The sequence below is a fragment of the Ammospiza caudacuta genome, chromosome 15 (assembly GCF_027887145.1).
Source record: "Ammospiza caudacuta isolate bAmmCau1 chromosome 15, bAmmCau1.pri, whole genome shotgun sequence".
Taxonomy (NCBI): Eukaryota; Metazoa; Chordata; class Aves; order Passeriformes; family Passerellidae; genus Ammospiza; species Ammospiza caudacuta.
The window spans coordinates 19,639,431-19,662,935 of record NC_080607.1 but is presented as its reverse complement, the minus strand read 5'-3'; the positions used below and the strand labels follow the sequence as shown (position 1 = coordinate 19,662,935).

The following is a 23,505-nucleotide window of genomic DNA, read 5'->3' as shown; positions in this document are numbered from 1 at the left end:
GTCAGATGCCAGTGACCTCTCTAGGATCTCTGCTGCTGAGTAAAATCATATATTTTGTCAAAGGCCACTGCAAACATTCCAGTATAACTTATTTTGCAAGTTAAATGGGAACATACAAGGTGTGCCATCCATAGCATGACTTCAATCTGGCACAAAGAATGCAAGCGAAGTAGTTCTGATATGAAAGGTGGCACTACTGCAGGGGAGGTGCTGTTCCCTGGCTACATTAACTGAATGAAGATTATTAATAAACTGTTTATGAAAGTGAAGCTGACCCCTTAGAATGTGATAAATGACAGAAGAAGTTCAAGAAAGGAAAATCAATAATGATACATCTTTAAACATAGTACACATAAGCCTACACATGTGCAAACAGCATGGGGTAACTCCCCTAGCCAGATTTTCATCTGTCTGGCAAAAGATACTGTCAAAAAGAAAGGGTCCTTTGGGAGAAATTTGAAATGGAGGATTTCAAGACTGTACCATAAACAGAAATTACTAGTAAATTTTCAAAGCCTTGTGATGTTATACCTACAAGTTGTCTGAATTCCAGTTTTTCACAATCTGCTACATTTTCATTTAAGTATAATGCAAGAAAATAAAATTGCAATGCTCTTACTTAAACAGTATGATTTGCAAGCTCTTGTATCAAAAAGGAAAGTAAAAATATAAAGTGAAAGGGAGAACATTAAAATTTAGGAAATGGTATTGTTCATACACTGTAATTCATGTACAGCCCGCTCACTTTAATTGTACAATTAAAAATATTTTCATAAATGCTTCAGCATAGAGAGTGCAATAACAAAATACAAAGGTTTTCTTTCTGGGGGTGTTCAGTGTCTTGGCAGATCAGAAGAAATATTGGTGGAAAGGCCTTCTGAACTCTGCTTTCCTGAGTTCACTCTTAAGGACAGCATATGTAAATACTAATTGGTCAAAAAGCAGAAGAAAGAGAAAACGAAGTTACAAAACAAAACAAAACAAAGGGGCTGTTTTGTTGGGTTGTTTTTTCCCTTCCCAGAAAGCTGCTAGGCATGCAAATGAAACCATGGATCATATAATCAACACTGGTTTTAGTTTTTGCGCCTGAGTAAGATTGTTAAATCAGAAAGACCAGTCCCACAACATCCTCAGCCGAGTCCCTGCTCCACGTGAGAACAGTTCTTAACACACACACAAAAGAAACTAATTTTTTTCTCCCTAAAGGCTTTTTTTCCTTTTCCTAGAAAACAACTGTATAGTATTTTCTCAAAATTCAACAGTGTCAAACTGTCAGAAAAAGCTTTGAGAGACACTAACACATTCCAAAGTTCTTACAAAATAAAGGACAGCAAGCAATGCAATTACAGGAGGTAATACCTGCTTATTCTCTACTATGAATGTGTGCTCTGTATTCTGTGGTCTGTTGTCAAGAGAACTGTAAGATGGTATCCTATAACTGTTATCATTGAATTGTGGTTTCAAATAACATGAAATGAAACCTATCTTTTATAGTACAAAGATCTTAGCTGATATCTCTTTCTTCCTTAGTCTTATCATTATTTACAGCAATTGTGAGCAGTAGGGCCTCCTATTTACTCAGACAGAAATCTGGTGCGCTTCTTATCTGCAATACTCAACCCTTCTGACAGGCATCATGAAAGTTTAACATCACCTTTCAACCTTACCTCAATCCAGCCATTTCATGAGACCTTTTACTTTGACTGGACACTTGGACTAGCTTGTAGTTGCTGTGACCAACTCTAATGCAGGAGTTTTGATGAAATGGCAGGGAAGTAACTGGCTCCCCAGCTATAGGTAACCTGATGAAAAGGCTACTGCTCACCAAATACTGACTAAAGACAAATTTATCTATATTTTTTCCTTATTCTGCCTCCACCCCAGTTAAAAAAGAATATCAAAAATACAAATGTTTCTTACTAATCACTACAACACGTTTTATATATTTAACTTCTAAAATACAAGTGTCTTCATCCAAATAATCCTACCAATTCATGTTATGCACAATATTCAGTTCCCTACTAATAAAAAAAACAGCCCCAGAAGGAGACAACAACTATTTTTCTGATACTATGTGGCAAAGTAGTGCCAAAGTCAGATGCTGCGGAATATAACTACACTGTAAAAACAATGCAATTATCCCTGTTATATTTCATAATTTGAGTAAATTAAAGCAAAATGCTCAGTGATCACACTAGTCAGTAGCAGTAAATTCCAGTAAAACTAGTTTAAATTTGGACGACTATTTTGTATAAAATGTTAGTGTTTAAGTAACAAAGAATTTGGTTTGCTTGGGTTTCATGCAGTTGATATTATTTTACATTGCATTGCAGGAAATCTAAGCCACAGGAGCAGGGTAAAACACAGCTGAGTTTGTGGGCACATATTTCCATTTTTTGACACCAAACAGTGTTTGAAAATATGAACCAAACTTATTTGCCTATAAGACTTGAAAAGAATATTCACCATTTTGATTCAATTCTAATGATTGACATGATTACAGCTACAGGCAATGAGTTGGTCACACAGCCTAACAGTCTGAAAAGAGCAGCAGTAAAATGAATGGAATGAGAGTTTGTTAGTTACTTAGACCCCAGAGATCTTGAATTCCACAAATTCTGGTTGGCATCATGCACTGAATCACAGAACCATGCCAAGAGAACAAAACCAATAATAAAGCACACTGCATCATATGATACCCACTCTGACTACCAAACAGTTAATTCAAACCAATGCAGTTTTGAGGATGTAACAGCAAAGTATCTAAAGCTAAAATAATAAAGTGCCGAATATAATAAAGTCATTTCAGAGTGATAGTGCTGAATCATTAAACTTGTAACAAGCAAACTCTTACTACACTGAACACAGAGGTAAAGCTGGCCTTGCTCTTGCTGTCTCTGAGGTTACATGATAGATTTTAACCATTGTTCAATGGCTAAGCAGACAAGAATCATAGCATATCTGCTTCTTGGTATCCTTCCTATCCAGAAGGATACCAACTGGTCAAAAATATTCACTCAGGCAAAAAGGTACCTAGTAAAAGCAAACAGGGAGCTCCCTTTAACTTGCTAGCAGAGCAAGTAATGCACGGGTGGCTTCGAGAAGATGTATCTGTCACTTGTATTCCTCTTTCAGTGGCTATACATACATGCTTTTCTTAAGTCTAGTTGCATGCTGATCCAGACTCTGGCATAGAAAAAAAAAAAAAAAAAAGCTCATTTTGGCAACAGGAGGCCTTCCTGAAAGCATAGTAACTGAACTCTGACACTACTCAGATACTCTGAATCAACAGAGGCCATTCAATTCGACATCTGTTCAGCAAAGCTAATCACATTCAGTGTTTAAACTTTAGAGCAGACAGTGAGATGAATTAGAAATCTGAATTCTTAGCAAGTAGAACAGGAAACTATTGGCAAGTTTTTAAAAGCCAAAAATTCCCAGGGTTCCCTTAGATGAAGAAAATTTGAGATGTTTGCTTTGGAATTTTAACTCGCCACTCAGCAAACATACACTGTACCATTAGTTGTCAAAACAAGTAAACTACTGTCCTAACAGCTCCACTATTGGAAGCCTACTTTGCTTGGCAAATCAATTATTAAAACTTTTCTCTCAAGAAAAATAAATCCTTTCCCCATTTTTTTCTTCATTTATAGCACTATAAGCGAACTATTTTACAAAACAAGCATTATTCCAATAAAGCAAATAAGCTGAGGTAGGTAAATCACAAACTCATTGACAATAAGTTTTATGAAAAATTAAATAGCTGACATACAGCAACATTACCATGAGCCTCTTACTCACACTGCTGTATTTCTCAGCATGACACTGGCACAACTCTGTTTCTGAGGTATAAAGAGACTCCTAATTAAATCTTCATTCTTCAGTGTACCAGGATTTATTCTTCTTTATATGAGCTGGGATTATTATATTTAATGATGAAAAATGTTAATTTTCTGCCTAAATTCACCAAATTACAGATGGGATTTCCTTACAATTTTTTGTTGTTTCCAATTTCTTTAAAATAAAGTGCAACACGTTATTTTGGTTGAAATTAATTGCACTACTATTCCAGTCCCCAGAGCAGGCATCTGAACAGCATCATTCTTAAAAAATTTCCAGTTTAACATATGGGTAGTATTTTGGAGTGATCTTAATCCACAGTCATAAAATTCCACGTAATTGCCTGTGTCTTAATGGCCTTAGGCTTTGAATACAATCATGGGTCTTTGAACACTGCCTGTCAATTTTAGTGCTTGAGTATTGACATTGTATCTCTTTTAGGTTCTTTTCAGCCCTTTAATGACAATGCCAATTAATAATGCATCATTCTCTCTCCTCTAGGTAATTTTAATTGCTGTAATTTATGTCCCTAGACAATTCTTGCACTACAGATGGAATCTATACTACTGTAATGATTTAGAAGATCACACTCTCAAGGTCCTTAGCAGATAAACAATACAATTTCAAGTTTATAGACATCATCTATAATTGACATCAATTACTGTTCAAGGAAACAAATAATGATATTACAGGTAATAAACAGATCATTCTTATGTTCTGGAGCAGTGTGGATTTCACCATTAAGGCTTTGACAATTAATTGTAGCTTCGTAATGCTTTACAAAGATACTCAGATGCCTTGAAAGGGAAAAATGCACCTGAAATTATCAAATAGAGATACTTGTCATCTTTCACTGATCCTTTCTCTTTAGACACAGTGCTGTTTTTAACAGATGAGACGACTAAATGAAAGAGAGACTGAAAAGCAAAATTTGCTGTGTCTAGCAATGCATATACCATCATTCAATTTCCAAGCACCCACTGAAGAATTTCTGAAACAGTACACATTTTAAATTAGTCTATAGTGAAGTCTACTGTTGCATGTTATCCTTGGAACTCATCTGAAATACTCCATAAATTTACAGGCACAAGTAAACAGAAAAAGGTGAAATCCTTTATCACTCTGGCAATACATGTTAAGCCAAAGCATGCCAACTTACACAGGTGACATCCATCATTCTTCTTCATTTTTAGAAATTATCAATTTACACCTGCAGACGAAGTTTGCATCTAATGACTTCAGCATTATTGTCAAGCTCATTTTGAATTTTTTTTGTGCCATACATCTGACAAACCTCCTACTGTTGTGAACTGTCATAGCAGATGAGTCACTTAAGAGGTATACACCTTACTCATATCTTATTTAGCACTGCAGTATTTCTTTTTAATGTCATGTATTGTACCTTATTCTCAAGCTGGGGAAAAGCTCAGCTTCATATTCATATCCGCTCATAGTTCTGATGACTCCTTCTAGTTTTCCCTCTAAGGAATAAAATGTGCAGAGGTGTACCTTCTCTTATGTCTTTCAGAAGAAACATTCTATTCCAATCTCTGCTACCTTCTTTTAACTCCACACACTCACCTCCTTCTCCACTTTTCAGTCTCTAATAACAAATGCATGGGCAACAGCCACTTTTCTTTCAGACCTGTATCTGAGGATAGCCAACATGTCAGACCCACAAAATTAACAAATGCCTTTTTCTTTCCACATAAAAAACTCCCCTTCCCCCAAGCTGACAAACTGGGATCTCTTCTTCACACAGTTAGTCTCTGCAAACTGCTAACGGAAACAAGACATCTTCAAAGAGAAATAGTCTAAAGAGGCAAGACTAAATGCCTTTTCTCTTCCCACTGAATTATCCCAGTACAACTCTACTGAAGTCACTTGACTCCAAATTAATACCATAGTCTATTCTTGCCCCGCCATAAGTAGATTCAATTTGGTATTAAACTCATGGGTTTAACAGCTGCCTCTCTTCTTATCTTCGCAGAGTTTTACTCGGCCAGTTGGGTGTTATAGAAGAGTGACATTTGCAGGCATCAAGACAGTTGGATGGTGAAAAAAAAAAATCCAAATTATTCCACATATATTCAAGGCCTGAAACAACAAAAACTAATTCAATAAAATTCAACAGAGCCATGCTTTATTCTTTCTATAAACATTCTCAAAAAGACATTAGCATTGCACTTGGTTTAGGAAAACACTGTGGTATAAGGGAAGTTTCTTTTTTCAGTCTTAAGCATCCGCAGTACCTGGGGAGATCACAATGTCTAGTTAAATTCTTCCTGAAAGAAAAGTGGATTGACAGAAGTTACTTGAATTCTGCACTCTGTTGAAAACTAGTTGGCAGATGAATTGTTGTCCTTCTCACAACAATTAGGGAGCACAAGGAGGAGAAAAGAGAAAAAGAGGCAGACAATTAAAAGCTTGGTACTTTGTCTCAGAGTTTTTCGGTATATTGTTTAAAAAGAAAACCATAACAGGATGGATTTGAATATATTAAATATGTATAGTAATGGAATCAGTACCCATAAACAGCCAGCACTAACTTCCTGTAGTCCTTACCCCTAAAGCTGTATGGCAATTTACATTTTCACTTTTGAGAGGAAGGTTTTTGAAATTATATCCATTGGGCTAAACAACTAATTCATGAATGTCATTAACAGACAACTTACAGTCATGTTTAAAAAATCAAAACTCAACTTTTTTTTTTTACATATTTGCCTTTTAAATACAAATCTAGTCTCAAAATAACACCATTTTTTCCATTAGTGTTTACACTTCAAACAGAACTACTTTCAAGCCCAAATATTGGAGATGAGCTTCTTCACACCATTCCTATATTACAGAATATTTATGCAAAGTATTTTCAGTCCTTTGTGACAAACAGCGGTAGTATCTAAAGTGTCCTCAAGTGCCCACAATGTAGGCAGTGGCAATTAACCTTCCCGCAAGTGTCAAAGTGCACTGAAGAAAGAAATCAAACAAGAGCGGACTCTCTGACAAGTTCAGTTAGGTAACTGAAATTAGGACCATTACAGAGATAATTTCTTTTCTATAAACAGATAGAGATATTATTTATTATGATATTCATCAAGTAGTATATGAAATCTTTAATGATAATTCAAAACATTTTTTTCCCCTTTTTGCTAATGTACATGCAATGAGAGTCATATTCAGTGGAGAGAATTTCTGAAATACTATTTCAGAAATGTTCTAACATTTTCCTTTTTCTGTCATTCTCATGCTTCCCTACTTCCACCTCAAAAAGTTAATCACAGTTCATCGCATTGTGAGGTACTCAGAAATTACTTGTGATAAATGAATGCATGACATCAGACTGCCCCATCAACAAGAGGGCAAAATTACTTTTACTCACAAAACTTAACCTGAACACATACCACATGAGAACATAAACCGGAACACAGTATATTTTTCTTACATGGTCTTGAAGGAATTAAGGTTCAGCCTTCGATCTAAAAAAGTTGTTTTTGGCTTAATAGCAGCAACTGCACATTTGTACAAATTAATAGAAACATCAGATATATCTATACAGGAATAACTTCTCTCATTGATTTCTTTTTAATCACAAGGGATATCACTGAGCTCAGCATTTGAAACATATGAAAAGCATACTCCCAAGCCCTTTTAAAAGTTTGCAATCTTTTTTCAACCACTAACCAAGAAAAGCAATTCCCTTATAAATTTATGAATAAGGGAATTACACTGTGTGTAATTCCAATCTTCTCAGTCACAGCTGTTTTTTTCCTCTAGCAGTAGGAATACTCAGAGTTGAAATAGGGAAAGGACCCATGGAGACCACCATCAAATCTGAAATCCTGTTAAACAGCTAACAATACCAAAACTAACAGACCCTGACAGAATAAGCTCATAAAAAGAAAGACCAGGGACTAAGCTGTGGAGCACTTTAACTGCCTTTATACACAGAACTCCCTGTACTCGCAGATGACTGACAGAAAAAGTTCTCATTTTCAAGATGCTCCAGTTAGTAAAGAGAGAGGGATTTAATATCTCACAATTTAAAATTCCTTTTGTTTCAACTTAATTTTCAAGAAAACCAAAACAAGACAGAGGCTGATATTCTACATCTTCTGCTGCCATAAGAAAAAAAACCAAAAAACAAAAAACCCCCAAATATCCCAAGAAGATACAGGACACATTTTCGTCATTTAAGTTTAGGCACAAAGCCACATTGTAACAACATAAGAAACCACAACTTAGTATTATTTCTACAGATTCACTCTTTTTTTCACCTTTATGAAAAGGAGAAGGGCTGCAGTGCCCAGTAGGATTCAGTGTGGTGGATCTTTTACGTACATGCCCTTAAAATAGAGGAAAAAAAATCAGTTTAACCACCAGGTAGGATATATGCTAAGTCCCATCTAGATGGCAGTGGTTTCACAGCAAGCAACACCACTTGTACAGTCCTGTCTCAGGATAAATGTTTTTATTATGTTCAATTTGTTTTACAGGTAACAAGGAAATGAGGACAGATAAAAGGATATGCCAGTTCTTTCCAGCTGGTGCAGGTAGATTGATGATCTTGAGCAAAATTGCAGAACATATCCATGGCATACACTGTGCAAAGACACTGCTTATTTGGTGTGGTGCTTGAAGCCACCTGACTGAACAGAGAAAGTTCCCAAGAATCTGTTAATGGAAATTTCTCCTGTCCCTCTAGATATTGCACATTTGTAACATATGATCATCAAGAAGTGATTCTTATGTCATAAAAAGTCCCAAAACAAAACAAGTGTCTGAACAAGTGTCCTGTGAAAGCCCAAAGCTCCACATTCCCCTGCCAAACCCATCTCTCTACACAGACAACAAAGGACTCAGGATTGCTGTAGAAGTGTTTGTCTGTTTTTTGCAGAGCATTCAAGAAGTTGTTTCTAGCTGTTCTTGTTGCTGCCACAGGTAAAACAAAAAATAAGTAAGGATTTTATCTCCAAAAGAAATTTCTGCTAAAAACTTCAAGGAACAGGCAGCACAGAAAGGATTGGCTCTAGAACAGCTGTTTCTCAAGGCTTCACCCTGTAAGCACTCGATGTTCTAATTGTCAGAAAATGCTCAGGTTGTTTTGAATTATGCATTACTTAACAGATCTGTAACATATACAGTATGAACTGCTACTATGAATGGGTGTGAATAACAATTCCACGTTTTTAGCTGATTATTGTATAACTTCACTTCCTTAAAAAGAACATATACTTCATGGATGAGCCCACCCAGGTGCCAGAGAATCTCATTTACATCAGAAAAGCAGTACTCAGACTACCCTTAGACAAGATCTTCATTATTATTTTATGGTTATATTCAGATTTATTTGCATAACACATCCATTCAATAATATAATTGCATCAGCTGCAAACTTCCCTAACAACATCTGTACTGGCTCTAGCTTAATTTAAAGCATGAAAAAGAGGGGAGTTTCTGGGAAGCTGCCAGTAGTAATGTCCTCCTGCACTTTAAGCAAATAGTTTGTTTCCTCCACAGGAGACAGATCAATACTCAAGAAACAAAAACAAAATCAAGAAAAGCTAAAAGCTTAGTCATGTAAATCAGGGGGGAAGAAAAGTGAAAGAAAGCTCCTCATTGGCATTCTAAAACTTCTGCAGACCCCCATGGCCCATTAGCTAATTTCTGTTAAAACACAGAGCTCTGGAATGATAAATGCCAATGGCACATTTCTAAAGGTTTGTGGTTACTGAAATAAACATGCCCCTGTTCCCAGGACACCAAGAGACAGAAAATTAACCAGAGGTTAACTGGGTCATTATCTATAGCACAATATAGGTCACTGCAGATTTAATTTAGTTTGTATTCGGCTAAAGAATCAAATACAGCAACCAGTTCTCACAGCAGGAAAGCACGTAACTTATCAGCATGCTGATGTATCTTAGATACCAGGGCACCATGTCTGTCATGATTCATACCAATTTTAACTGATGTCACATTATTTTGATGAATTGAAATACAGCATCTACACACACATGCATACAACTTAAATGGTTCTGAATCTAAGTATTCAAATACATGCACAAATACTGAATATTAAACATCAAAGGTTTTCCTCCAAAACAAGGTTGGCAAGAAAGTAGTCAAGACACAGACCTAAAAAAAAACATCATGTGGGTTAAGAAAAAACCCAAAACATTAGGCTTTAATGAGTTTGATCAGCACCCAAATAACATCATATAAGTATTTCGTCTCAATACAGTCTCTTATAAACAACATACCTCAGCAGCTCTAACATGAGAAGCCCAATAGCCCAAATGCTGCAAGAACTGGTAATACTGAATAAACATATAGAACCTGTTAGTACCCCACAGATATGCATCAGTCTGCCCTAAGGAAGAGGATTTTGAAAGACTGCATAAATTATCAAGAATCCCATATAATGTATTTCAAACCAGAGGGGTCAAGTTACTTTTTTAAAGTAGATTGATCTTAAGGCCTTGAAACAAGATTAGACAGAATAAAACAATAAATAGATTTAAGCAAGCACTTTGAGATCTTTAATACTCTGTAGTAAAATTTTTATTACAAGTGTGTAGCTCACCTAGAATTCAGAGACATCTAACACCCGCATTAGTAACTTACAAACCTAAAGCTTTTCTTCACTTCATGCAGAGCTACAGAAATATGGCTCATGAGTTCTCTTGCCAAAACTTGCATCAAGATCAGAATTTAAAAAAAAAATAATAAATCAGCCTTTAACAAAACTCCATTCCATAGTACTATTCAGTCTAGCTTCATAATCACATGAACATACAATTTCTGCAGCACAGGGTTTTAGAGCAGATGATGTAAAACGTAATAGCATTTAGACATCAGAAGAATCACCAAGCAAATCATCCCCTGTGGAATCCTTTGAACCCTTCAGGGAAATCCTCAGGGCCTTGCCCTAGAAGAATATACCACAGAGTCACCACCTAGGCTGAAAGACAAGATTTCCCCATGGAACCTTGCCACACTGTGACCCACCCCAGTTTACGTTCCCTGTATGTTCCCAAGACTCGTGGTTACTCCTTCCCCCGTCTCCTCGTTGGCTGTGATATCCCCGGTGGCCGGCCGTGCCTTCCCTGTAGGCCGATGGCCTGTGCCCTGCCCTTCGCGCCGCCCCCGTGCCCTCAGACCCCTGGCCCCCGGCCCGTACTCAACCTCGTGCACAGCGCACAGCCACGTCCTTTGTTCCTGATTCCCTTTCGGCATGCTGGAACACACCTTTGCTGGAACTAATCATACAAAAGGCCCTTCTGCCTCTCTTGGCTGAGCCAGCTGTGGTGAGTGTGGTGTGTGGACTAGACTGCTTTGCCTGAATGCCTGCCTAGGCAGCTTTTCCACAGGAGATGCTTATTGGGAAATAGGTAGCAGCTTCCACTAAACCCCCTTGCTGCTACAATCCCCCAATACAATATGGTTTCCACACCATATGCTTTAGTGTTATTGTTTGGAATTTGTTCTCCCCCCATCCTCCAGCAGATGATGTGGAATATTCAGTAACATCTAAAATTTATAGTCAGCTAAATGTTATTACACTCCTGAGACATCTTTTTACAATACAGTAATAAATCAACCCATAAAAGGCTTCCTGGGAAATTAGTTTATTAAGTGCCTCAGTTCTAGGCCTACTAAGAGTCAAAGAAATCCTCATCACATTCCAACTTAACACAATAACCTTCATAATATACTAAACACATTCAGAGGTCATCAGATAAGCAATTCTAAATGCTGCTGCTTCTGAATACAAAGGTTACATGGGACTTAGAATACAGTTTTAAATTAACGAGTCCTACTGGTTTTATAAAACTAAGCTACAGAGAATCATTGTTTTCTTTCATTGGAAATGTTATCTCTCAACCTGCCATTTTTCTAAGAATTTCCTCTCTTTTTCAGCTGTCTTTTTTCCCCAAACAATCTTATTCTAGTCATAGTTACGCACACATCTTCAAGTTACCTTCTCTTCATATCACCTTACTGATCCATACTCAACAAAGAGCTCAAAAATGCAAACTGCCACCCAAAAGAAAGCTTCAAGAACCTTTGTGCAAAGTGCAATCCAAACATAAATTGTCAAAACAGTAATACAGGTTCAATTTAGTGAAAACATTAATTTATAGGCAAAGAAATTCCATCAAGGGTTACTAATTGTGACATGTAAACTCAGTACAACTTGCAGAACTTACTGAGCCATGGGGACTTCTCAGTATCATACCTCTTTACATCTGTATTTTTCTTACATGCTAAAGTGCCTATTATCAGCTGCAACAAGAGAATACAATGAGCTTGATAGCTCATTGTACTAAGGCTGTGACTGCCTTAGTGTGAGAATAAGAATATTGGATTAGGCCAGGGCGTTACTTATCTGCTGTGGCCCAGAACTATCTTTACTTTTGAGATTCTTAAACAGGTATTTTTTAAAATAGACCAAGAAAATATACACCAAGTTATTTTCCAGTTTCTGCTGATACAAACTGAGATACTCCATTGCTCAAAATACGTTTTCACCACCTTCAGTACATGCATGATAATACTGCTTATAAACCCACCCCAAAATAAGGTCTTGAAACCTTATTTTGCAACATCATTGGCCTATTTAGTAAGGTAGAAATGGATAATGTGCCCCTCAACTATGTAAACATGAACATAGCTAGGAAAGTGGCTATTGTGGCACGCTCTCTCTCACCTTTTCTGTAATTTAAAGAGACTAACTACTTCGAATTTGTCACATGAGGTTTTGTAAAGAAGGAAAGAAAAGTCAAGGTACTCAAGTAGAAGTCTGACATATCAGAAGAATCTGCAGTGAACTGCATTGTACTTGAAGTGATTTCTAGCTCAGCCTTGCATTTTCTGCAACTTACACACCATGAATAGGCTTACTGTAGTATCATGATTAAATCCTACTTTAGAAATAAAACAAGTTCCTATCTGCAGTAAATAATTTCATCTTTGAACTCCATTTAAGGCTCCTACCACAAAGAATAGTTGACATCTTCTGCAGAGGTTTCCACTTGAAGTACAATAACTTCTCTATTACTGGTTTCTACAGAATACATGCTAACAAAGGAAAGAAGACAACACAGAACAAGTATAACAGTTCTTTCTTTAGTGACAATATAATTAAAAAAGTAAACTTGGACTATTTCTTTCAGAACACAGTACAACACTCGAAACACGTTTAACCAAGAGGAATCAGACACTCTTCCTAAGGCTACTGTAAAACAGGAACAGAATCTGGGATCAAAGGTTCGAAGGAAGCTACTTCTGCAGCTGATGATCTTCCCTTCTGTGTCAGCAAAGTACAGAAGGTGAATACAACAAACAATTTGAACACTCACTGTTTTGCAGTATCAGGGTCTATTCTAGGTTATAACCTTTCTATAGGTTATAACCTTTCTAGAGGTCGCAGGAGTTTACTCAAAGTTAAATTAATTTATAGATGACATTATTTTTCCTTCCCCCCCATCTCCCCACAGATGATGATTCATTTCTTCTGATTGATTCCTCTACTGGAAACATTTCTTCAAAATAGTGAAGCGCAGGATTCTTGTCAGAATAGTGAAGTGCAGGATTACAAAACACAATTTTCTGGGAAGCTGACATACACTCAAACATTTCATTTTAATTGACTTGAACTTAATAAGCTTAGTTTGTGTTGTGCAAAATAAATCAAAACTAGACAGTTCATTTTCTCACAGCATATAAGAAAGGGACAGGAAATAGCAGAGACCAAGAGTATAAAAACTGGCATGTTGTACTTCAGTGTTTTAAAATCCTGATCTGATAATTGTGAGACTTTTCTCACCAAAAAATAAAAATTAAGACTTTGATCAAGAGTCAGATTAACTGAGTCAGTGAGATAAATCCAGAGCAGGTGTCTTAAAAACAGAGACCAGAAGTTTGAAAGACATTTAATTGTCGTTATTCTATGATGCTTTCAAATTTCATTTCAGGTTTGATTTGGGGATTTGTTTAAATTCAAAAGCACAACTGAAAAATGTGTTTAATACTACACCACATAACTTCACTGCATTTATTAGTATTAGTAACATATATGCTACACACCAGTGCCAACAAGATATTTCAATTTTTGTTGCTATGCACACATGTCTGCAAGGATAATCAGCATACTGGAAAATTCTGACCTTGGTTTAGGTTTGTTTTAAATCAAAACCACTTTGGAACAGCGGTTTCCCATGGATGTTAGGTGCTCAGTGCCAACCATCTTGCTCTAAGAGGCTGCCTGAAGTGTAATGCAGAATAGCATCTAACTACACACTAGGTGATGAGGATGAAGCTGCTTAGCATACACTAACATGTCAATCAAGAGCTCAAATTTAGTGTTAATAGCTTCTCTGCTTCTGATATAAAACTTCCTTACTACATAGTCGCCATTAAATTTTTTCACACACGTAATTAAAACAAAGGACTAACTTAGCTTTATCCACCACAGTAATCACAGAATATTTTTGATAGTTAAAAGTTAAAGCTTCCAGCAATTCTTAATATTTTTTTTAATGTAATATAACTGTTCTTTTAATTGATTTAATTATAACATCTTCATTCTTACAAAAACTGGCAAAAATTTTTGAGGTATATGAAAATTATTTTTGCAATTTTGAAAATTAATTACTATCAAGGCTATCTGGTTCTTTGCAAACTACACCCATATTACAAGATAAAAGCAGGATGAACTCAGTTTTATTGTTTGATAGCACAGTAACTTCAGCTGTACCTTTAATGAGATAAATGGCACTGGCTGAAATATATACTCAGTCACACTTTAGAACATTGGTGCAGAAGCTATAAAATATACTGAGAAATTGTTCTAGATAATAACCTACTCTAAATGCATGACATTGTTGAAGTTTTTATGATCTGTAGCTAGCAATGTTAGTACTCCAAGATGAAACCACAAATCCTTAATCTACTAGAGACAGGAAGAGTAAAAATTACAAGGATTATCTGAAACTAGATTAAGTCTTTCTCTAAAGGCCTTCCCTAAAGCCATGGTTAATGCATTCACCAATTAAACATGTAAGTTAGTATTACAGTTAGCCATCTGATGGAAAACGACTTAACAAGTGAACTAAAATTGTTAAAAACTAAAAGACACTCTCAAAATTTTCAAGACTATTACAAGAGGAGCAAATTGAAACTGCACCATTTTTCTAGAGTGAAGTGCTGGACTACTTGCCTAATAAAAGCAGGACAAATTCCAATTCAACAGCAGTGCCTGAAAGAAAGGAAGACACCAACACACATATTAAGTATGCAAATCAGTCTCCAGCTTTTTTTATAGAGGTGAAAATGAATCCTCTTGTGCTTAGAGGGGAATATTTTTGTCTTGCCATAGAACAACTTCCAAAAGAATATTTACATTTTCTACAGTCTGCAATCTTCTCATTTACCATTTGTCAGGGCCCGAAGATCTTTTACTGTACATAGGCTGTTTGCATGTTTAATGATCATTTTAACAAATGTCACAGTCTGAATTTAAAAATCAATTAATATTGCTGATGTTGCTAATTTAACACTATTAATATCATAGTGTAAACAGCTACAGAACCTACAGGATCTTGTACTGTATCTAAGTCTGCTGGTTGCAAGTCTGCTCTCCAACAGACAGTACCAAGAAAATAACCCATGCAAATATCACAGGCAAGGTAATTTAACAGAATTTCTAATGATTGCTTTAATCTTACAGTTAGACTGTCAAAGAAGTATGACTAAAGACAGATCATTAGGTAGAGATTTAGATGTACTACTTAGAACTCATTTATCTACTCTTACAGATGCCTCCACTTTCATTAGTGTGCTAAGCTCAGAAACAGTTGGAAGACCCCAACTGGATCACAGACACCACTGCATCATGATACTGCTAGACATCCTACAAAAGATGAGGATTGACCCAGTGAATTAGAAGGTAGAAGACACACTGCAGTGCTGTCTTTGATGGCAACCATACTGTCTCACACTTCCGTCTGCACAACTAAGTTACATTTTTAAAGTAATTTGTCTCCGCACATATTATCTATGGAAAAAAAGCTTTCTAAGAGCAGAAACATATAATTTTTCTCTAAACCACTCAAGTCTTCCACATTGACTACTTCTTCCTCCAATAAAGAATGGATGACAAAGGAGTCCAGTTATTTAAGAAGTCCTTCAATGGTGCTGTACTGTAATACATAGGAAAATAAAAAATTAGGTACTAGTCTTCTTATCATGCATCTACCAAGTATTTGTTGTTGGACAAGTATTGAAAGTTTAGTTCTTAGTATTTTGGCACCTTAACTTTCCTTAGAAGCAAGCTGCAATTTCCTAGACTGCATATTTCAGCATACATCGCACAAATACATATTTCTATTACACAGCAAAAGTGTTTGCTTTATTCTATCACCTTCTCTCTCACAACACAGAAGGCGTTTACTCATTTATAAATCAGCTATATTTGCAAATGTGATATCACCAAGTCTGTTTGAATTACCGTTTGTAGATAAGCAACCATAACTCTTCCAACCTGAGATCCTTATAACAGAAATGCTCAAGAGGAAGTCACAATAGTGAAATACATAGACTTTCTTAAAAACAAAACATAGCCAGAGCAAAATATCATCTGTTACAACTTAACATTTTGTTTAATGAAATAATATCAGCTACTTAGGTAAAAAAAAACTACAGACATTTTCCTATCCATTTAGAAGAAATGATGGAGAAGCTGGTAGTGAAAGGGGAAATGAATCAAATTAGTTTATGCAGTACAGACAAATGCTTTCAGCTAGAAATTACCCAAAATAAGATTTCTTGCAAGGAATCTATTGAAGAAAAAAAAAAAAAAATAAGAGAAAACAAAAAAGCCCATCAAATAATATATAGCCAAAATACAAGCACAATTAAAAGTGTCTTTTTTTTTTCAAAATATCCAAGTCCAGGGGAAAAAAAAAATCCAACAAAGGACTTGAGACCAACACTCTATTTTCTGAATGAGACTAAAACAAACACCTACAAACCCCTCCAAATGCAAATGACAAAATATCCACACTAGGGGAACCATGTGATACTGGAAACCTGGCCTTTAATTCCATGATTTGTGTTGAAGAGTGTACAGAGTTCACCTAACAGAGATTAAAAATAAAGCTGTCCTACTTACACTAACATTTTGCGCATTTAACTTCTCTCATGTTCCCTCCCACCCCACCTCCAAAAAAAACAAGAGGAGCAGCTAAGGTAAACTGAGATGGTAGCAAGGACAGTTTAGCTTTTGAACTGCACATTTAAACTTTTCAGTTTCACTGCTTCAGAAAATTTTATGAAATGCAAGGATTAGTTAAAGTCTATAAAAAGGATTGACTCTGACTACTCTAATAATACATTAAATCTAAAATATATGCTCATTGGTGTCAGTTTTACTTTCACATAATGGGAAATTCAAAAGAAAAACCATACATTAGTGGGGATAAGCTACAGAATATTTTTGTGCAAATTCATTGAAATTATTCTTGGAGAGGAGAGAGAGAAGGAAAGAGAATTGCTATGTACATAGCTAGCACAAAAACAAACACTCCAGTTGCATCCTTCAGAGAACTCAACCACTTTATACTCTAGTGCATAAGTTCTAAAAGCACAGCCTACCATGCCTTATATCTTACATGCACTGAGAATAAACGCTATTGCACTACAGATTAATTTTGGAATGCAGCTGCCACTTAACCAATTTAAAGGCTTTTCACAACAACTCTCTGATGGTATAAGAAGACATTCACTATTAATAGGAAAAAACAAAAAAGCCAATTTATTGCCATGGTAAAAGTTTTGGAAAAAAAACATGGTATTTTACCAATAATTTCCTACTAAGTTTAACATTAGTCACAGAAAAGCATAATCACTTTTGCATCCATTTACATGTCTGAAGGTTGGAGAAAACAAAGGAGATGACACAGATGCTGCACCTCTGCATGCTTTAACAGCCATACATGATTTTAAAACAAACCAACAACATCAACTAAAGAAACCAAAACAAAAAAACCCAAACACAAACAAACAAAAAAACTCTGAGAAAAAAATAGTCCTACAGCCAAATTTATGCCTAGTGCCTTGCAGGGTTGTTGAACACCCCAGCACAAGGCTAGAAATCAGAAGTTTTTAGTACAGGACGTTATTTGCCACTGTCTCACAGACTGACCTTGGGCAAGTCACTTCCCCGGCATCTCAGCTCCCCACCTGACAGTCCGGCCCCCACTCTCCAGTGAGCGCCGAGGACCGAAACCCGGTAACTACTCACTACAAGCGGCTCTGCATGGGTGAAGCTGGAATACAGGGAAAGGGGGAGCGGGAAGAGGGAGCAGCGGTTCCCCTCACCTATCGGTGATAAGAATTCCCCCGGCACGGATTCCGTCTCCCACCCGGGAAGCCCTTCCCCGTTTCCCCAGCGCACCGGTTGGACTGGAGGAGGCGGCGGCTGCGGCTCCCGGCCCCAAGCGCGGGCGGCAGCCGCGCCCTCCGGGCCTCGCGCCCTCCGGGCCTCCCGCCCTGCCGCAGGAGCGGCCCCAGCGGCCCTGGCCGGCTGCCAGTGGATGCGGCGCCACTCGCAGCCTCGCCGGGCGGACACTCACAGGTGCTGGAGCCGTGAGAGGCGACCAACGTTCCGCAGCGGAGGTGGTCTCCGCAGCCCGGCGGGAGGCGAGAGATCTGGGCTGTGGGCGCTGCTCCCCCGCCGCGGAGCCGCCACTGCGGCGCGCCCGCCCGCCCTTTCCCGCGTCGCTGGCCAATGCGGGCCGCGCCAGGAGCCGGCTTGAACCATCTGTTGCGAGGCGCCTCCTCCAGCCCCTCGCCGGGGGCTCCCGCCCAAGCGCAGCCAAGGAGGGGCAAGCCTGCAGGGAGCCCGCGGCCCCTGCAAGGAGCTCTTCGCCCTGTGCGTCTCGGGGGCTGGGGCCGAGCTCCGCCTCCTTGTCGCCCCTCAGGAATCGCCCCGGCCCACGGCTACCGCTTCTCCCTCAGCGTTCGGCTCCCCTCACAGCGCGCTCGGCGCCCGCCCGCCCGGAGAGCCCCTCACGAGTGCCAGGTGGGGCAGCGAGAGGATCCGCGATGCCAGGGAGCAAAAGCTTCATGTGGGACTGATCCTCCTCAGGTGTGTAGGCGATAAAATCCCGACCTGATAAAATTTTTGCACTTCCCACCTAATAACAGGAATTCTCCACATGGAATGTTGCACGGAGAAATGTGTCTCATCCTGCTTCGTTGTGAGAAACAGGGCTAAAATCTGTCTGTTTTTAGACTTAGACGTTTCTTGTGATCAAGCTCTCCCAAAAGACTCAAGTCTCTTTCACTATTTAACGGGTTTGAGTTTTAGCCTTTCACGTTCCCAGTCGGAGAGTTTTCCCACAAACCTGATAACAGTCTATCTGCACAGTCCTTTATTTTAGGTCTTCACCCCAGGCAACAGTAGTTGAGATACTTATAGCATAGGTGTAAAATTTCACCAGAGCAGAGCAATAGTTCTTGTTTTACTTCTCTTTTTGTATTAATAGTTTCCTTGTTGCAGACCTCTCTGATTATGATTTTTAACCAAGTGCCTATGTTTCCTGTCGATTCTGCAGAGAAAATCCAGGGACTAAGACACTAGCTTTATTCAAACAGGTTCTAGAGTAATATTTTTAGGAAGTCATGTCAAGAAAAAGATGCAAATTTCTCTCAACTTTCCATAACTTAAGATAATAATCTTGAAATTCATGCTGTGTAAAGGAAAAAAAGTGCATTTCTTTAATGGGTGAACACAAGTTCTAATTTATTTTTTTTTCATTTTTTGAAACTGTTGGATTCTTATATCTCATGAGAGCAGTGTCAAATTATGGATTTAAAACCGAAATATGGACCAGACACAATTTGCAGGACTTGAGGATTTGACATATAGTCAATTTTATGATGGGCTGAATGTCAAAGGGTCAAAATAAGATGGCTAATCTTGCAATTAAATTAATCATGGGCCCTTTGCTTATTAAAAAAAAAATATTTCTGGAAGCCAACCAGTTGTATTTTATCCTAGTGCTGTTGTGACATGGCTTGTAAGTGGTTCAATATGTTACTCCAAATGGACACGTTCAAATATGGGATGTATTTCTTGCCCACTAAGTCATATCTTTGCATTAAAGGGGCTCAACATAGCTGGGTTTTATCTTATTATTACAAAAAAACTCTAAAAAGTACACAAAATTAAGTGATTGCAATCTTTCTTGTGAGACTCCAAATGGATGAAATTTTGTCCTTAATATGCATGTGTAATGCCTCTAAATCTGAAGGGATGATTTGTCATTATAAGATATTTTTAAGGAACAATTTCTATATAGTTATAATTAACAGAATGATAGATTGACTAGTGAATCATCCATTAATCTTACAAAGCTGTTCTCAAGCTTAAGTTATTCCCATATATATTCTAATCAAGACTGAGCATAATAATTTTGTGAGATATTGTATTTAACATTAATGCGAGGTTTAGTCTTACTACTTCAAGAACGTTATTATTGATTTTATTAATATATAGAAATTCCTTCTAACAGCTTAAACAAATTGACCTAGGTATCAAATACATGCATGAAAAATTGCTCTTCACTTGAGTGAACAGCATGCTGTCATATATGAAAGACAAAGGATGGTTGCAAATAAAACTACACATAGGCACACATCTGACCTCTGAAACAGTGAAAATACAAATAACTTGTTCAAGTGTACAAAAAATCTTGGCAAAATCTATAAGCCTAGGCAGGTAAGTCTGTCTCAGTCCATTGCTACAATAAACAATGCTGGTAAACATAAAACCTTATGTCTTAAGTCTCAAAGTAATATTTCTATTTTAAGTGGTTTAATTTACAAAATGACTAGAGCAAAGACAGTTGCTTACTTTTTAAAAATATGTGTTCTTTCTGCTTGCTAATTACCCTTTTATTACCTTTGGTATGGATTAACAATATGACGAGTTCTGCATGCATATACCGTGCATATGTGTTATGGACATTAATAGGGCAAGATCAATTTAGGGTATATCAATATTTTGATATACACTAGCTTTTTTTTTTTTTTAATCCCTAATGTCTTGGAAGATCCATTAACCTTAAATCAATCCAACAAATCTGATTGTTGTTGCCAACTTTCCTTTTCCAAATAAAGATATATCAATTTACAGTAATAGCATCAGTAATTAAATACTTGTGTGAAGATAAAAGCAAACCCTAAGATGCAAATAGTACAAACTTGAACCATGGATTTAGTTCCAGGTCTTGAAGCAGGCTGTTCTCTGAAGTGAACCAGCTAAAACCATACAAGGGGGAACTCACCATGTGAGTGCAAAAACAAAGTTTGAATTTTAACCCACCTACTGCTTTTCCTTTTTTCTGTATGTTAAGTTCCCGGTGGGAAAAAAACCAACCCGGGACTGAAGAAACTACTCAGAAACATACCTTGGACCCTCAGTCATAAAGAAGTTGCTTTGTTATAAAAAGGCAAAACAGCAAAACAGGTCTGTGGCAATGTTGCCACTTTTTATAAAGTGTCAAAAGTAGGATTTGGTTTGTTTTTTTTTTTTGGTTATGTGCCAGCGATGACTCAGGAGCTGTTATGAAAATGAATGTGCTATTTCAAATGTGGCAAGACCTAGCCTAGAATTAGATAGTGTAGCATATTTACCTAAACAAACAAATCTATCTCGGAAGCTGCAGAACTGAAACCAGTTGAAATGTCATTTAGCTGCTGACACTAGTGAGCAAGCAAAACCATGGAGGGACAGTGCTAACTGCTGGTGCCAGCTGATGGTAAGTGGAATGTTAAGCTCCTACCCCACAGGGCCATGTCTTCTGCTGTCAAACTGTATCTGTAAGAGGAAGGGGAAAAACAGAACAGTAACAATAACAACAAGAAGTACTTAAGGAAATAGGCATCTAAACTTCAGCCGGTAAGATAGTTGTCCATTAGATTCCAAGATAAGTCTGTGTAAACCCAGCTACAAAAACTGTGAGTTTTTGCCTGTTTTTTGATGACTGTGGTAACTGGTAACTGCAATCTCATGTTTCCTATCCCCTTCCTCAGAACACATTAAGGGAAATGGATCGTAACTCCAGTGCTAACTGGGAAGTGTTCAGCAATAACTATCTGTAGCTTTTAGAGCACTTTTTTGTTTCAAAGGGCTTTGCAACCACTGATTAGTTAATCAGTTCTGTGTTCAATTGTGGGGAAGCACACAATCTGTCCTCTAAACAGTTGGGCTTTGTCATGGGTCCTAAAGATTGAACTTTGCTGTGAGTTGGGTGAGTGGGCAGGTGCAGGGAGACAGTACTGGCGTGATAGCTGCTGAAAGCATGCTCTTTGGATAGCTACAAAGAACATGCTTAACAGTAGCTGTAAATCTTTGCCTTTCTTGAGGTGTGAGATGGTACACAGAGTAAAAATAAGCCTCATTATCACCTTCCACAAGTTAGATTTCTCCTTTGATGTGTTACATATAAAGGCAGTTGCTGTGCTGACAGAAGGATCAGTCATCAAGTTCCTTCTGCTACCCACTCATGCTCACAAATTACTTTCCTTTTCTGACTTTCTGTGTCTTTATAAGCATCACTTGCTGTATTCTTTTCTACATTTAACCTTAGACAGATTTAATTTTAGACACAATCCCTCTATAACATGGAATCTGCCTTTTCAGTCCAGTTCATCAAGATGAATCCACTTGTCTGGATGCATTCACTTACACAAAGTGCCTTCGCTTTAGCTAAGAATGGGACTCCTTGGCTTTGTACCTTCTACAGCTTCTGTCTTAGAACACTGATCCTGCCTTTTTCAGCTGGTAATCTAAGTGATCTGAATGATATGTATCCAAAAGTTACCCTTTTCACAGCCCATTTACAACACCAGTTGTTGGTAACTAAACAAAATTTCTTAATTTGAAGTGCATAGTACAGTCATGTACTTCAAGTGTACATAGTTAAAATGGAGTGCTGCCAGTGAGGCTGTATGAACAATTGCATGTATCACACATCAGTACTGCATCTGGCAGATTGTTATAGAATGTATTTTTTCAGGATTTGGGTAGAAGACAGCACCTGAGACATTTTGGCAAGACTAGCAGAACTTTTTTTCCTATCTCCAGTGTTGCAGTGTGAACCTATTTCCTGTTTTAGACTTCCCAGTCCCTTCCCAGGTGTGGCAATACCTCTCCCTTCCCGCTCCCCCTCGCCCCCTTGCTGAGTTCTGTCAGTCAGGCTTAACATTCCAGCAAGGCCGTGGTGTGGTTGGTCAAGTTCAAAAGATGCCCTTCAGCTCTGTGCTTATTGGCCTGTCTGTGTGTTCCCTGAGACCCTCCTCCTCCCACCTGGTTGGTGCTCACCTGTCCCTTCTCCTCCCCCGTCCCTGGGGCTTAAACTGAGCCAGGACCATGCGGTCAGTATTCTGTTGGAGCTGTTACCAAGATTCAGATGTCTGTGACCATGGAATAAAACTCTGGATGTAACCCTCTGACGGAATCTGCTCCTTTTTTGTCTTCACCGTCGCCTGAAGCCTTTCCACCAGAGGTAAACTGAGTTTCTACAAGCCTGGCCTCTTTCCAGTGCCTAGCTGCAACATCCTGCCAGCCAAAGGTGTCTCTGAGGTGAAACACCA

At 37.9% G+C, this 23,505-nt stretch overlaps 1 protein-coding gene and 1 long non-coding RNA gene across 2 annotated transcripts in view; both read left to right on the top strand.

Moving 5' to 3' along the window:
- Positions 1-15,992: 15,992 nt before the first annotated feature.
- Positions 15,993-18,659, top strand: LOC131564226 (C-type natriuretic peptide-like). The gene is made up of 2 exons (XM_058814565.1): positions 15,993-16,040; positions 18,171-18,659. The coding sequence occupies exons 1-2, from the start codon at positions 15,993-15,995 to the stop codon at positions 18,657-18,659; spliced, it is 537 nt and encodes a 178-aa protein (XP_058670548.1).
- Positions 18,660-18,826: 167 nt separating this feature from the next.
- LOC131564471 (uncharacterized) overlaps positions 18,827-23,505 on the top strand; it is a 41,670-nt gene continuing 36,991 nt past the window's right edge. The window contains exon 1 of the long non-coding RNA XR_009275383.1: positions 18,827-18,991. This is a non-coding gene — a long non-coding RNA (uncharacterized LOC131564471). The remainder of the gene's footprint in view (positions 18,992-23,505) is intronic.

What these genes read in the sequence shown, in the direction of transcription:
- LOC131564226 (XM_058814565.1), top strand. Translation starts at nt 15,993, where the DNA reads ATGGATGACAAAGGAGTCCAGTTATTTAAGAAGTCCTTCAATGGTGCT. An exon ending in AGAAGTCCTTCAATGGTGCT is followed by an intron (nt 16,041 to 18,170) that starts GTACTGTAATAC and finishes GCATGGGTGAAG; the next exon opens with CTGGAATACAGGGAAAGGGG.